Source organism: Ambystoma mexicanum, chromosome 12 (genome assembly GCF_040938575.1).
Source record: "Ambystoma mexicanum isolate Mex_15411 chromosome 12, UKY_AmexF1_1, whole genome shotgun sequence".
Classification (NCBI taxonomy): Eukaryota; Metazoa; Chordata; class Amphibia; order Caudata; family Ambystomatidae; genus Ambystoma; species Ambystoma mexicanum.
In genome coordinates this window covers 674,328,672-674,343,611 of record NC_090936.1, presented here as the reverse complement: position 1 = coordinate 674,343,611, position 14,940 = coordinate 674,328,672, and the positions used below count along the sequence as shown (strand labels likewise).

At 44.2% G+C, this 14,940-nt stretch overlaps 1 protein-coding gene across 1 annotated transcript in view; it reads right to left on the bottom strand.

Moving 5' to 3' along the window:
• Positions 1-14,940, bottom strand: part of SLC2A13 (solute carrier family 2 member 13) — a 2,060,320-nt gene that overhangs the window by 560,085 nt on the left and 1,485,295 nt on the right. The window contains exon 6 of the mRNA XM_069629212.1: positions 8,615-8,735. Coding sequence (XP_069485313.1) covers positions 8,615-8,735 — 121 coding nt within the window. The remainder of the gene's footprint in view (positions 1-8,614; positions 8,736-14,940) is intronic.

The window sequence follows — 14,940 nt, the reverse complement described above, 5'->3', positions numbered from 1 at the left end:
TCCATGGATAGCGGTTTCATTGTGCCACCTACCTTGCTCGTATTGTGCTCTCGTGCTCCACTTTTTATCCCTTTGGGGAAGGGGAAGGGAAAGGGCTGTCAGGCAAGTGTGATTCTGGTTAATTGGCTGACTTTGCCTGATCCATGTGTGGGACACATTTCATATAAACCGCTCTGGTATTAGTCTGTTGTCTTTCGCATTTTGCGAAAGAGGTTGTGTCGGAAAAGGGGAGGATGGGTAGAGTTTCTGAGTAGCCTACATGGCAGGATGGGGAAATGGTGTTAGAAGAAGGGGGTTAGAGAGTCTCACCCGTCGGTGTCCCACTTCCACTCTCTGAGGACTCCCCCATCCAGTTTAATCCTCCCTCACTGGTCCACCCTCAGGAACTGGATCCAATAGCGATGGCGGTGTCGGTGTCCTGGCCACCTGGATGACAGATCCCTGGGGACTAGTTAGGGAGACGCCTTTAGGTTTCTCACACCCCTCAGAGGTGGAACCGGGAGGATCATGCAACCCCTCGGCCTGTTGGCCGGTAGCTCTGAGAGCCTTGGTGTCTTTGCTTGTCTTAGGACCCGGGGGGTCCCTCCTACTTGGGTGCTTCCCTGGGAACGAGCCACCCTTGTGGGGTGCGGAGGAGAATAGGATGCCTACCTTGGGCATGGTCTTCCTCCTCACGTAGTGCATGATGTCCTCTGGAGGTGATCTCTCAAACACCTCCCTCCACCTGGCCAAATGATTCTTGAGAAATCATGGTGTCAACACGTCGCACGCAGAACAGCTGTCCCAGCCATTGTCGGGGCCAAAGCACCGGAGGAAAAGCGTGTGGGGATCTGGCATGGGGAAGGAACCCTCGCAGGCCGGACACCTGCTGAAACCTGCCATCATCGGCATGCGCCGGGGAGGAGCATGGCACCAGAACAGATTCTCTGACAATTTCTAGGAGAGATAACAAATAGAGAAAAATAGAAAGCCTTTGGAAAGAGCGTGTGGAATTACAAGGCCAGAGGCCTAACCCAGGAGCGCTGGTGAAGTGATCCATTCCCGTCGATGCAGAAAAGAGGAATGAGGAGTGGTGCCGGTGGGCAGAGTCAGGGGAGCACATGCTCCCTTGGCTGTGCCCTCTAAATTTAAAGAGGAAGACCATTTTTTCTGGTGAAAAAGGTTCCATTCCCGTCCCTAGCAAGGGACGCCCATACAGTATGGAGGAAAGGGGATTGGATGTAGGAATATGTGGTATATGCTGAATTATTTTTAAATTGTATGACACATTGATTGAAATACTACTCAGATTATTTTTGCACATGCAATCACAAACTAATAAACTACCCCAGTTGAAATCCTGGATGGAGATGAAGATGTATCGTCCAACAAAAGGCAAACAATGTACCATTTCCATCCAAAGTTGGAAACCAATTTGTTTTCTTCCAGAGTAAAAAAAAAACAGCACATCTTTAATCTATGGTGCCCAAGTTACAGAGGGGAAAAAGAGTACACACAAATTATGAAAATAACTTTCCCAAAGGAAGTTGTCTGCAATCCTAAAAAGTAGGTAAACTAAACGCTGCAATGTAAATGCTGTTGCGGAGGCATCCTTCAAAGTTGCTAATTATTTGATGAAAAACAAATTTACTTTTACAATTGGTGCAATTGTGAAGGGTGCCGTGGCTCATGTGGTTGTCTGTTGTAACAGATTTGAATAACTATCTTGAATTTGACTGTCATATCAGGTGTGTATTTACTGTAAATGCCCATTGCCTATCTCTGCAAATCTGCTTTTTTTCCACACATGCACTTCCTGAAATCGAAACTTTGATCCCATCTCACAGCATATGTGTGTTGTTGCCGTTTGAAGCTACACAACGGCTTAGTGAGCACTGGTGTATAGCATGCAGTGTCAGACCTTCACTCACTTTGAATTTCCCAATTGGTTTACTACATTCTGATACGCTTGACAATTTTTAGAAGACAGCTACTAATTGTAAATATGGAAATAAAGATGTTTTTGAAGTTAAGAATATCAGGGAAAAGCATATGTTATTCCTTTTTATAAAAAAAAGGGCAAATAACCCAGACAAACAAATCTTGGTGCAAATTCTCATACTCATGGAAATCACCACTCCAGTAGCTCCTGACTTTTGGCCATTAACTACAAGTATCTCTTGCCAGCGTAAAGGTTGGAGACCCTTGCCCTAGAGGGAATAATTAGCAGCCCGATGAGCTCTGCACATGCCCACACATGCGACACTATGGCAGCATACTCGGTAAACAAGAACAGAATGACTGCTGGCCTGGCACAGTGTCGGTTTGGGCAGCCCTGCTGCTCAATTCTGGAAAGGATTCTTCCGAACCATCTCTGCCCCTCAACAATGGGCGGTGGCACTGTGACAGAAGCTTTGCTATTGCTTTAAATTAGCTATTTATAATTGATATTGTTTTGCATCTTTATTTTTTTTGATCCCCTATCAACCTCGTTTTAATCAATACACTAGAAATCCTTTTCATTTACCTTTTCAGAAATTCAATATTTTTTTTAAGAATGTGTATAATATAATTATGTGTGCGCCTATGCATTTCTGAAGAGTAGCCTGGAAATCAGGAGTGTCATTGATAAAGATAGTACACACACTTAACAAATACAAATGGATGCAATCCATTGGGTAAATGGACAATGTTAGGCATAGTGACTTCATAATCTTTATCTCAGTACAGGACTAAGGGCCTGATTCTGAGCTCCATATAAAATAAGGGTAATTCCGATAGTGAACAACACTTTTGTTATTTGGCTCAGTATTATAAGCCTATATTTAAATAGATGCAGAATATGGAGCAAATAGGACATGTGCCATTCGATCACAGAATGCCACTTTTCTATGTTATGTGGAACTCAGAATAAGGCCCTCACGGCCCAGTTCTGAGCTCGTGGTAAAAGTACTGAAGAGAGCAGACACTCTCCCCTCCAGTTTCCAGCATCACCATTCTGAGGTGGCTGGAATAATTGAAGGGGAAATATTGTGCTTTCCAGCAGCAAAAGCTGCTCAAATCTATCCTTTTGATAGAAACGTGCACCAGTGGCACTGCGAGAATTTTTTTTTGTTTTTAAAACCTTTATTTACTGCACATCACCACCTGCACTTTTGACAACATAGGTTTAAAATGGCATTCACATGTATTAAACAAGAAATGTTTAGTGAAAGCGATAGTATGCTCTCTGCCAAGCTCCCTTTCTGCGGTGATAATGCATTTTATACAAATATAACAAACCAATCAATCCCTCCCCCTCCCAAAACATTTATTTTTTATTTATTCTACTCTTCTAATGCGCCAAATACCCATATGCCTCAAGGCGCACACAAATAATACAGACATAGCGAGATACAAATGTACAGGAGCAGGGGAGTGATGCATAGGCAGGAGGAATAGCCTAAAAAAGTGTGTTTTGACTGTTTCTAAAGGAAAGCAGGGAAGAGATAGAACACATTTTGTTTGGGAGGGCATTCCATTCCCTGGGTGCTTGCACTGAAAAGTTGCATCCACTAAATGTAGACAATTTGAAACGTGAGTGTTTGAGTTTGTGCGAATCCCCTGATCACAGGGCACGTGCGGGTTTATCTGGAGTCAATGGGTTCATAAAATAAGTAGGGGCAGTGGATGACCAGCATTTGTGAGCCAGTGTTTGAATCTTATGAGGAATCCTTCACACTAAAAGGTAGGCCAGTGTAACTTTTTTCTGGCCTCAGAAATGTCATAATGTTTTCACAAACCAAAAATGGCGTGAACAGCACTATTCTGCACCATCTGCAGAGACTTAATATTTTACTAAGAGACTGTTACAATAATCGAGTCTCGAGTTAATAAGTGCCGATGCTAAGGTGGATCTATTCTCAACAGAATCAACATGCACACTTATGGCCGCATTATGAGCATGCCGGTCCGGTAAAAATGGTGCCAGGAAGCCTACCGGCAGCGTTGTTACCGGACTGGCACACTCAGAGTCCGCATGTGGCTGCCGCCCCGCCCGCCAAGTCTGACCTGGTGGGTGCCAAGTCTGAACTGGCGGGCAGAACGGCAGCCGCTCCCAGACTTTCACGGAGGCACCGGCACCGTTATTTACGGTTCCGGTGCCTCCGTGTTCCCCATTCCCATTGAGTCCTATGGGACTCAATAAGAATGGGGAATACCATTTTTCTGACACCTGACTTCCAGGAACACCGGGGTCGTAATCCCCCAGTGTTTCTGCAGAGCCAGATGCCGGAACAAATCACAACTCCAGCAGCAGCCTGCTGGTTTTACCAGCACGACTACCACCAGAGTTGTAATGAGGCCCCTAGTGTTTTTACGCTAGTGGACACAGGAATCTGACTGCTGGCAACGGAGAAGTTCTTCTACAAAGCATCAAGTTTATTTAACCTGTGATTGGTTGCTACAATAAGAAGTTCATTCTTCCTATCATTAAACATGATAAACCGGTATGGCATATTCAAAGATTTATGGGGCATTCAATTCCAGTACAAGGTCTTCAATGCGTATAGCTTCATCCCGCATTTTTACAATATAGTCAGGCTCTTAAGCAAACCCAGTCTATCGAACTCTTGTTCTCTACCTTTAACAAATTCATGAAAGGGGAGCCAAGCTTTAAGATATTTCAGATAGTTCTTGGCTGCCAGTGCACACACCTTTTCCATGGCACTCCCCAAACATTTACCCACCACCATGCTACCATTGGACCCTCTTCTGTTTTCCAAGCTTGGGCTAATGTCATTCAGGTCAGCAGACAGTAAGTGCGTGATGAGCGTCGCTCTGGCTCCACTAGCTGCATATAAATCTTCCGCTATTGCATCCAACAGTATCACCACCGGGGAGACAGGCAATTCCACCCCTGTTATATCTCTGATGTGCCACAGTATTTCCTTCCAGTAGAACTTGGCACTTGGGCACGACTACCACATGTGTCCAAGGTCGCCCGAAGCACCATATTTCCTTCAGCAAAGAGGTGAAAACTGCAAGTTCATTCTGTTTATACGTTGAGGGTTAAGAAACCACCTATAGCAGATTTTGTATGATGATTCCTTAATGGCCGTGCATTTAGAAACCGTATGCGCCTGTCCCCAAATCTGCACCCATTCCTCCTCTGAGATAGTAATGCCCAGGTCTCTATCCCATAAATTCATGTATGGAAGCCAATCTTCAGGATGTGCTCTATCTAGTATACGTGCCTGATCTGTATATAAGTATAGCATTCCCGTTCCCCCACATGGAATTGTTCCTTTACAGTCCTCAAAGAGAAGTGGCTCTGCATTGCGGTAGAAATCCATCAGACTCAGGGCGGCCCGGCCCCCACAGTTTTCCCAAAACGTATTGCTCCAGCCTGGGGAGAAATCCTTGTTGAAACCCAATGGGCTAAAAGACCCAAGGCCTGGCAACGTTCCTTTTCATAATAGGGCTTGATCCCAATATCGCAAGGTATTTTTGGTCACCTGTAATAAGCATCCCGGCCCCCAGGCTTTGTGTCCTACAAATGGAAGCATTCCCAGTGGAATTGTTGTGGCCCCCTGCTCTACTTTACTCCTTCCCTTTCCTAAATCATCCCTGGACCACGGCAACATGGGTGCAAGTTGGGTAGCGAACACATCATTTCAGCTCAGGCACCCCCAACCATCTCAGCAATGGGGTTCTAAATAGAAAAAAACACCCTATGTAACCTTGGTCTTTTCTTATGCCAAATGAACCCAAGTATTGCTGTTTGCAATGTCTTTATCATCTGTGCTGGAATTCCGATAGAGAGCGAAATCACTATATAAAGGACTTGTGGTAACAATGTCATCTTTATTGCTACTCTTCTAGTTATCCATGACAATTCTTGTGCATCCGATCTATTTAGATCTTCCAATACTTGTTCTATAAGAGAGGTTTGTCTGCTCCATATAGCCCCTTATATTCGTTTGTTACTGTTATGCCAAGGTAACTATACCCTTGTTTTCCCAGGTCAGTAGGAATGTATTACTGAGTTCTGTTATGTCTTCTGGTGTATCAGTTATATTCACAGCCTTAGACTTAGAGTAATTATTGGTGAACCCAGATACCTCTGCAAATTCGTGCATTCTCATCATTACTCTCAGCATCGTCTGCTTCGTAGCCCTCATAAATAACAAGATATCGTCAGCGTATAATGCAATCGTCTGTACCACCTCCTGAAACTCTGCCCCAAAGATCTCCCTATCCCATCTAATCATAGCTGCCAATGGTTCCATAGCCATTGCAAAAATAAATCGAGATAACGGGCACCATTGTTTTGTGCCCAGTCTAATTTCTACCTGTGCCGTAAAAAGTCGCCCATTGACCAGGTCTTTTGTGGAGGGCATTTGTAAATTGGCTAGGACCATTCGTATGAATTCAGGGCTACATCCAAACACAATCAATGTGTGCTTGAGAAATCCCCAGTCCATACTAGTGAACTCCCGCCTCACATCTAGGGCTGCTACAGAACATTTCTGCCCCGTCCTGGTCCCCAAATCTATAACGTCAACAGCACGCCCGGCATTATCCTGTGCCTCTCTTGCATGAATGAACCCAGACTGCTCCTTGTAGATTATTGTTGTCAGGACTCTTGTTAACCTCCCCGCTAGTACTTTAGCATATATTTTGGCATCTCCATTAAGCAGGGAGATGGGACGGTAGCTAAAGCAATCAGATGGATCCTTTCCAGGTTTCAGTATCAGGGACGTGGTGGACCGACCCATGTCATCCGTAACCACTCCCTTTTCTCTAATTTTATTAAAGAATCGCATCAGTGGGTGTACGTGCTGTTCCCTGAATATTTTGTAATAACCATTCCAGAAACCACCGGGACTGGCACTTTATTGGACGGCAATGAGCTTTTGGCGTTCCCAACTTCTTCCTCCGTAATGGGCCCGTCCAGGCTTGCCCTATCCTCATCAGAGATCCTTGGTAAGTCTACACCCGAATATACGTCTTTTGGTGAGACGGATCCGTGTCCTCCCTCTTCAATAGTCCCACATGGAATGATTCCACTACCGCCAATGTATCCACCTTGGCCTGTTGCATCCTCCCCCCAGCCTCGTCCCTTAACTGTGTAATATAGTTACGTGTTCTTTAGTTCCGAAGTTTAGCCGCTAAGAAGTGATTAGCCGTACCACCATTATCATAATAGGTCTCCTTAATGCTCAACAGGGCCTGAGCAGACCCGTCTGCCATATGAGCCTCCAATTGTGCTTTTATTTTACGCAGGGCTCGTAATGTCATAAGAGATTGCCTCGTCTTGTTTTGGGATTCTGCCTCCCTTTCTAATTCTGTGCGTCGGAGTTCCCGCTCCCTATTGAAGGCTGTCGATTAAAAGACTGCAATTTTTCTAATTTAAGAACGTTTTCTTATGCTTAGAGTAAACTAGAAAAATGATGCTGGTGCTGTATTGTTCCTCCTTTTTTGCATGTGCAAAACTAGGGCTTTTGGAAGGAGAATCCCACTGTAGCGCCTGCCTGCTAGGGCTGTTGTAAATCCGTAAATCAGGCACATGCACAAGTCAAGCCTTTCATGCCAGGCTGCCACATTTTCTTTTTGACAGAATGTGGTGCTTTTAAGGAAAGTGTTCTTCCTTCACGAAAGAACACCTTTTGCATGCCCCTCAGGATCGGGCCCCATTGTACTGTAGCTTTACTTTCCACCCGGGAATGGTAGTCTTAGTGAAGGTTAACAACATTCACAGATCACACTATTCCATGATTCAAAGTGCCGTTTTCAACCAAGTTTCTGAGAAAAAATGACCTATTCACAACAACATGTACCCTCTTCTGTTCTCATGGCAACAGCCTCTTTTATACGAGGAGTCTTATTATGAGAAGCAAGATTGTTTTTCGAAAAATACTGCTTTTACAAATTCTTGATGACAAATGAGAAAATTATGATTGCAACTTGTTTCCAAAATTCATAAGAATGTATATTTTTCATGCAGAAGACAGTACATCTGTTTCATGTAATCGGAAAGGCCTGCTTACTAGCCAAATTACAACTCCACACCCCTAAAGAAGGCAAGACTTTTCCATTTTCCAGCATTTGCGCCTTTTACAAAGATCAGTAGTCGATTGTGCACTCTATCAATACACATTCATTATTAAAGTTAGTTTCTACCAAACGCTGACATACTTGTAGCATCTTCCTCAAAAAAGTAAAAGTGGGTTTTAGAATTTTATGAGATTGACGTTTTCCCGTTGGCAGCATCAGAATGTCTGGAGACCACTGCAAACACCAAAGCAACGCACATTAGATCAAGCTGAAGTTATACAAGACACATCTACACAGCGGTTTTATAATTAGTGATTTCTATCTTCAAGATTACAAAGGTTTAACAAAACGGTCATGGCTGGTAACCATGGCAGATAACCCCTGCAGTCTAACAAGTCACAGGTCATTTAAAGTATTTACAACATGGATTTTAGACAGTGGCATGACATTAATAAATGCACCCCTTTTACATTAGACATTTCCCCGAAGATGAAAGGCAGCTGAGAACTCTTTGTACTCGTCAGTGGGATTTCAGAAAACTGGGGCACTGTGGGAGCTGTTCAGCCAAACAGAAGAGAAAGGAATCAGGAAAGCTCACCTGTACTTTTTGCAGCTCGAATTCTGACTTGATGGATCGCTGGGATTAAGGGTGACTGGCGGAGAGACATGAGCCGACAGCAGAAATCCCAAAGCGAGGACAGAAAGTGCTACGGCAGTACCTACAGAAGGGCAAGAAATGTAGCTACTGTTTGCATTTCATAAACCACAATACACAGAGCAAAGATCAAAGCACGGCGGCACCCTCCCCGGAGTCGCAGTCAGTGCACGTTCAATCTGATTCCTAAATGCCAACGAAAGATTCTCTCTACTGGCACCGCCGACAAGCAGAGCTGATGGGGAACACATTCTCATGATTAGATTTTTTTGTTTAGAAAGCCCTTTGCGGCCCACATGCCCACACGTTTGATAGTGATGTGTTTGCCTATTTCATGTATTCCGTTTTATGCAGTATTTATGTGCGTTCATCCGATCTCAAGTCACCAAAATGTGTTCATGTTACAGTGAGAGACTTTGTGTATAGGTGGTTGGCAAGCTCCATTGGCTGGCAAATGTATTGTATCAGGCACCCACAGCTTCACATAAAGGGGACATGTGAGCCTTTGTTTTTTGACAATGATGTATCCAGAGTGGGGAAAAAGGGGTATCAGGTAAAAAAAAATCACGGCAAAAATGTTGCCAGTAAAAGAAATCGTGGCAAGAAATGCTGTGGTTTGACCCGTTAAAGGTGTACCCCGTTATACCATTTTACTGGGAGCGGGTGGGGCCCCCTTTCCCCTTAAATGGTATAATAGGTCTGGGGGTTGCATCCCCCGCATCCTTTACATGATTGTGGCGCAAAAAACAACAGCATTTTTGCCGTGATTATTTTGTATTCACGGCCATTTTTGCCGCCGCGATTTTAAGACATGGAACCGAAAAAGGGCACTCTGGTGGCACATATTTCACTGCAGTTTTTATTGCTAGTTCTAGTTTTCCTTGAGGATATATTTGTTATCAGTTACATTTTTTTTATTTTCAATACAGCAAACAGAAACAAAGTATAACAACCAGTCAACTACTCAACATTAGAATAAAACATAAGTATACCAAACAACTGGGTAATAACAGTAATGGATGATACAACATGCAACCACAGACGATAAGGGAAAGAAGAGAAAAACAGAAGAAAGAAGAAAAGTCGGTAAGAGTTCATAAACAATTAATCCAATTCCAATCAATTTCAATAATCAGGCATAAGAAATTTCTTTTCTCAAGCCTATGCACACCTGTAGTAAGCAGCGAGGCAACAGTTCCGAGAGCAGGGAAGTGAAATGGATTTCGCATTCTAGCTGATTGACAAAAGTAAACACATTCACACACAAATACCTATTCATGTGAAGGACAGCACCGACACAACACTTGCGTGACAGGATATGCCTGTGATGTTTCGAGCATGCCATTAACTTCAAAAGGGATGAGCTCCCCATGTGGTATACTTCCCCCCGACCTCCAGTCACCCCTGTTGCAGACTAGCGTCAGAGAAACACGTAGGATCAACACGAGACATGCAAGGTTAACCAAAGGTATTTACAAAGGGGGTATTTACAGTGGTTGTTGAAAATAGTTTAAGAAAAGGCTAATCTGCCCAACATCAGGATTACGTCTCCACAAGTGGAAATGTAAAAATCTCAATATGGTTCTCTTCACTAGACAGACCTTCCAGGATTTTGCGGCATGAAATGGCAAATTTTGCGGCATGAAATGGCAAATTTTGCGGCACAAACCTTTATTTATTGCGGCATTTTTGCGGGACATTTTGTATTAACTGGAGGGTGTAAGATTGCCACATTGCAGGAAATAGGCAGAGTGCAAGGCTACAAGAGAGCCAGGGTATCATTATTATGTATCTTTTGTATAAATTTAATAGGAAGAGTCCCAGATGTCTCTGGCTTGGCAGAACAGTGTTTGATTTGGCTACATTTCTGGTTTAATGTTCATGCCTATTTAATAGTATTAACTAAATTGATTATTATCAATTGTAATTCTGAAAATATTCCCCTTCTATGTTCTCCAATCCCCCAAACACCCACACACCTCTCTGACCAACACACATCTCACCAACTCTCCATCACAACTTGCATTCCTTAACCTCTCACTAATACTCACGTGCTATGTCACACTGTCAAGTCACAATTTGCACTGCCCAGCCCCTGCCACACTCCAAATCATACTCCCAACTCACACCTTACACTCTACAATTCCTCCCGCAATATACAGTCCTTCATTCTTTTGTGCTGCTTCTGCATCTTGCATCCTTTCTCCCATTCTATTGCACTCTTCCCTCATCCTTTTTCCCCCAATCTGCAGCTCACTGCCTCTTTCTGGCCAAACGCTTCCTCTCTGCTTTCTGGCTCACTGACCACACACTCCCTCTACTTTCTGTACCTCTGCTCGCTCTCAGATTTCTGGCCCACCGCATCACTGCTTCCTCTGCTCTCTTATGCAGCACTTCCTCCTCTGACCCACTGCTCTCCCTCTGCTTTTTTGCCTATCACTTCACATCTCACCCATCACTCTCCCTCTCTCTCATAGTGTAACCATTTTTTTTATTTTAAATGCAGATTTTGTCCCAGTTCCTCAAATAATGGGGCATTTAAAAAAAGAACCGATGATATGCTATTTTTAGACAACCCATTTTTGGAAATTAGCAGGTCACCTTATTCTCAAAGGTGACCGGCGCATTTCCATCGGCTTGAGCTGTAGCGCAAATTGTGCGCTGGCCAGCTGCCTTGAATGGTGTTCTGGGTTGTTTGACCGAAGTGTAATTATTTGCGGTGGAATTGACCCTAGTCAATTTCGCTGCAAATTGATTTGCTCTTCAGCCAAACAACCCAAAATGTACCTTTCACCACCACCCCCACCCCCTCCCCTACTTAACTGCTTGGTCGCGGCCGCTTCCCCTGCAACCCTGCAGTGCCAGATCCGTCCCTCTAATGCGGTTCTACTCCGCAGGGTCCCTTTTTCGTTATTTTCTTTTTCTTCTGTCCCCGCCTCCAATTTTGGGGAAAAAGGGGAAGACACTTCTGCAACCACCCTAGACCAAAAATACTGAACATGGGGAGCGGGTGACACCCTCGCAACACATGTTCAGTATTAATTTTAAAAAAAAAGAAACGATCGAATAGTACTGGACGAAATAGGTCAAATTGTAACATTCGATAGATTTTTGTCATCAAAATGGGCAGTACTTTGAATAGAATCGCTCTCCCGACAGTGTTCTGCAAGCTCCCAGCGCCTTTCACAGGGACAGGCCCTCCAGGTGCCTGCCGCTGTAAAATGCGACCCAAAAAATGCATTTTTATCCTGTTTGAGGAACAGAAATGCAAGCGACACAGCAGCGGTTCATACCTTAAAAGAAATGCATCACAGGATCAGGAAAGACCCAGTCATGCAGTGGCAGCCCCACATCCCGTGCACGTAGGGTTGCCTACAATTTCTGCACATTTAAAAGTGCATCTTGCTTGGAAAGGAGGGATGCGCTTTTAAATTGACAGAAACGCCACTTTATTTGATCAAGGAGGTGAAAAAGGCCATCTGAATGGGCGCGCATATAAAATGTGCCCATTCATGTGTCCCATGTGTGATTGGGCTGCACTTTTTTGGGGCGCAGTGATGAGATGTGTTAGCGCATTTAATATATATACATTTTTTTTAACAGTCATTTTTTCAGATTACTAAAAAAAAATTACTTTTTTAAAGATGCTGTTTTTGCACAAAACTGTCGTTTTTGCTGCATTTTGCGCAAAACGGCCGTTTTCGCAGCATTTTGCGGGATTGCAAAATCGCTATAAACTGGAGGATCTGACTAGACAGATGATCAATGTACGGTTCTCCTCACTAGACAGATGATCAATCCATAGTCACTTATAGTCAAGTGTCACCCACTCTTCTTTCTTATCTCTAGGCCTAAAGACGTCTGATCATCAGTTTCTGGTAATCCCTAGGTCTGAAGGACTTTTTTCAATGTTTCTCATCATTGACTCTGGGGTCTCTGGGTCCACATGAGCCCCTGTGCTAGACCAGAGGCAGGCAGATTCTGGTGTTGGGTATTATCTGACAAAGCCCCAAAGTATGAACTGGGTAACCAGAGGTGCCGTAAAAGCTTGCCCTCCACTTTCGTACTATTCGCCATTCTCCTGGTAGTGGGGTTATCCCAGACAAGCCCTCCTTTTATTTCCTTCTCGACATTCTGCCAGTGTCTCATACTTAATGGGATTAATGAAATCTTCTCTGCACATCCTGACCACTCCTATACAGACTCTGTTGTCCCCTGCACTACCTTAATGCTTTACTGCAAGCTGCTACCATCATGCCTCCCTTGTTCACCGCTGTAAGGCATTGGGTTCATCTCTCCTGAAACCTCATCTCCCACTTTGGGGTTCTTTCTCTCTTTCTCTTTGGTGTCCTTTCCAACTTTCTCCTGAGAGTTCCACCTTGGGGTTCTCTCTTTTCCTCTGCTGACTGTTCCCTGGGCCCTCATTTTTACATCTCCTTCAAACTTCCTTCTTGGTGTCCCTTGTCCTCTACTCCCAGATATGTCTCCCAATCACCTCCTTTTATTTCCTCCTCAAGATTCTTTGTCACTTCCTTCCTTTGCTCCTTTCCAGAGATCTTCCTTTAATCTATTTTCTCCATCTAAATGTTCCATGCTACCTACCTCGTATGCAGCCCTTTAACTTATTTCTGGGCCATTCCTTAATTTCCCCTCTATTGATGTGCTCTTTCATCTCTCCTCCCACCACCTCTCTGCCTCTGTTCCCCTCCTCCTCGGCTCCCTTTACCTCCTCTCCTTATTTTGCCTCTTCTTTTCTCCCCCTTCTCTTCTCTAGCTCTCCCACCTCCCATCAGCTCGCTCTGGCTGCATCGATCCACCTCCATCAACATCCAGCACTTTCTCACCAACACCGTCATCCACAATCATCCTCAAGTTTCCCTTCCTTTAATGAGGTCCTAGCCTCTTCTCCTAGAACAACCCATTCATGACCCTGCCCTCATTGGTACAAGGACATGACTGAAGTCAGAGCTTCATGTTACCAACTTCACGTTATTGTGTTTGGTTTTTGTGGTTGATTTCTGGCCCGGCCACCATGTTGACTTTCCTACGCCCGGGTAAGGTTGAGCAAAGATATGAGACACGTTTAGTATATTTTTTATAGCAATCAGTTTTATTAGTGATATATGAATAGGGATCGTTTGGGTTGAACACTTATATCAGCTATCACGGTTCTCTAGAAACAAAACAGTGTCTTATAAGGAAAATAGTGTCATAGATGGACTCAAGAAAAGTGGGGTTTTCATGGTTGGCTTTCTCCACCTGGTTTGTTCCAAATTGTAGGGTATAAATGTTCCTAATTCTAAAGTCTTTGGCCCTCCTGCAACACAATAAAGTAACGTACCAAATTAAATGGCCAACAGAAAAGTTCTACCGAGTCTGTATATGTCCTTAATTTCCTGGCTGCCCTATTTTAGTAACATAAATGTCCCAACATTGCCAGCACAAGAGATCTCAAAGCCTATGCTTAAAGGTCTGTACATATTTAATTCCAAAGAACACAACTTGACAGGTCTTGGGAAGGCTCCTTCAGGAGTTACAGTTTGGACCTCTCCCACTGTCCTTCCTGCTTTCACCTGCGGATGTCAGGATCTCTCATGGAAAGGGGTTCTCACCCAGGCTACTTTGTGAGCTAGCTACTTCGTCTTGCAACCTTCAGAAATATACTCTTCACCAAGATTTGCATCAATGCCCTCTTAGAATTTGACTAGCCTCAGAACTCACAACCAGTCCCCCATGGACCTTTAATTCTTTCAGGATTCACAACAAGTTTAAAGGCATTCCCTCCCCACATACCCCCTCCTCCTTCTCATCCTCATTCAGGGTCCTTTATTTAGGCAGTCAATATTCTGTCACATAGCTGCCATGGACAAAGTTTCTCTGGGTTTACCAGGGGTCACTGGTGGTATATTTTTAGGCATGTGTAACCAATTCCTCTAGGGCTTGGATGATACACAGGTGTACTTCTAGAAAGGGCCCCTCCGTGGGGTCTCCAAGTCCAAATGGCTCCCAGGGATATTTTGAAAGCATTCAGGATCGCTACCACCCTCCTCCAGGTAGTGGTAACTCTCTGGTACTTCAGCATTCCACCTCCTTCCTGTGGGTAGTGCTCCCCCAATCTCCCCTTGTAACCAAAGAGCAGTGCGCCGCTTATCAGCCTGCACCAGGATTCTCATTCCTACTGCCATTTTTCCAGCCCTTATCTACACTTGGGTTTGGGAAGGTGTTTTGAAATCCAGTCTCTGATTGGCTACAAGCATGGCCTACCTGCT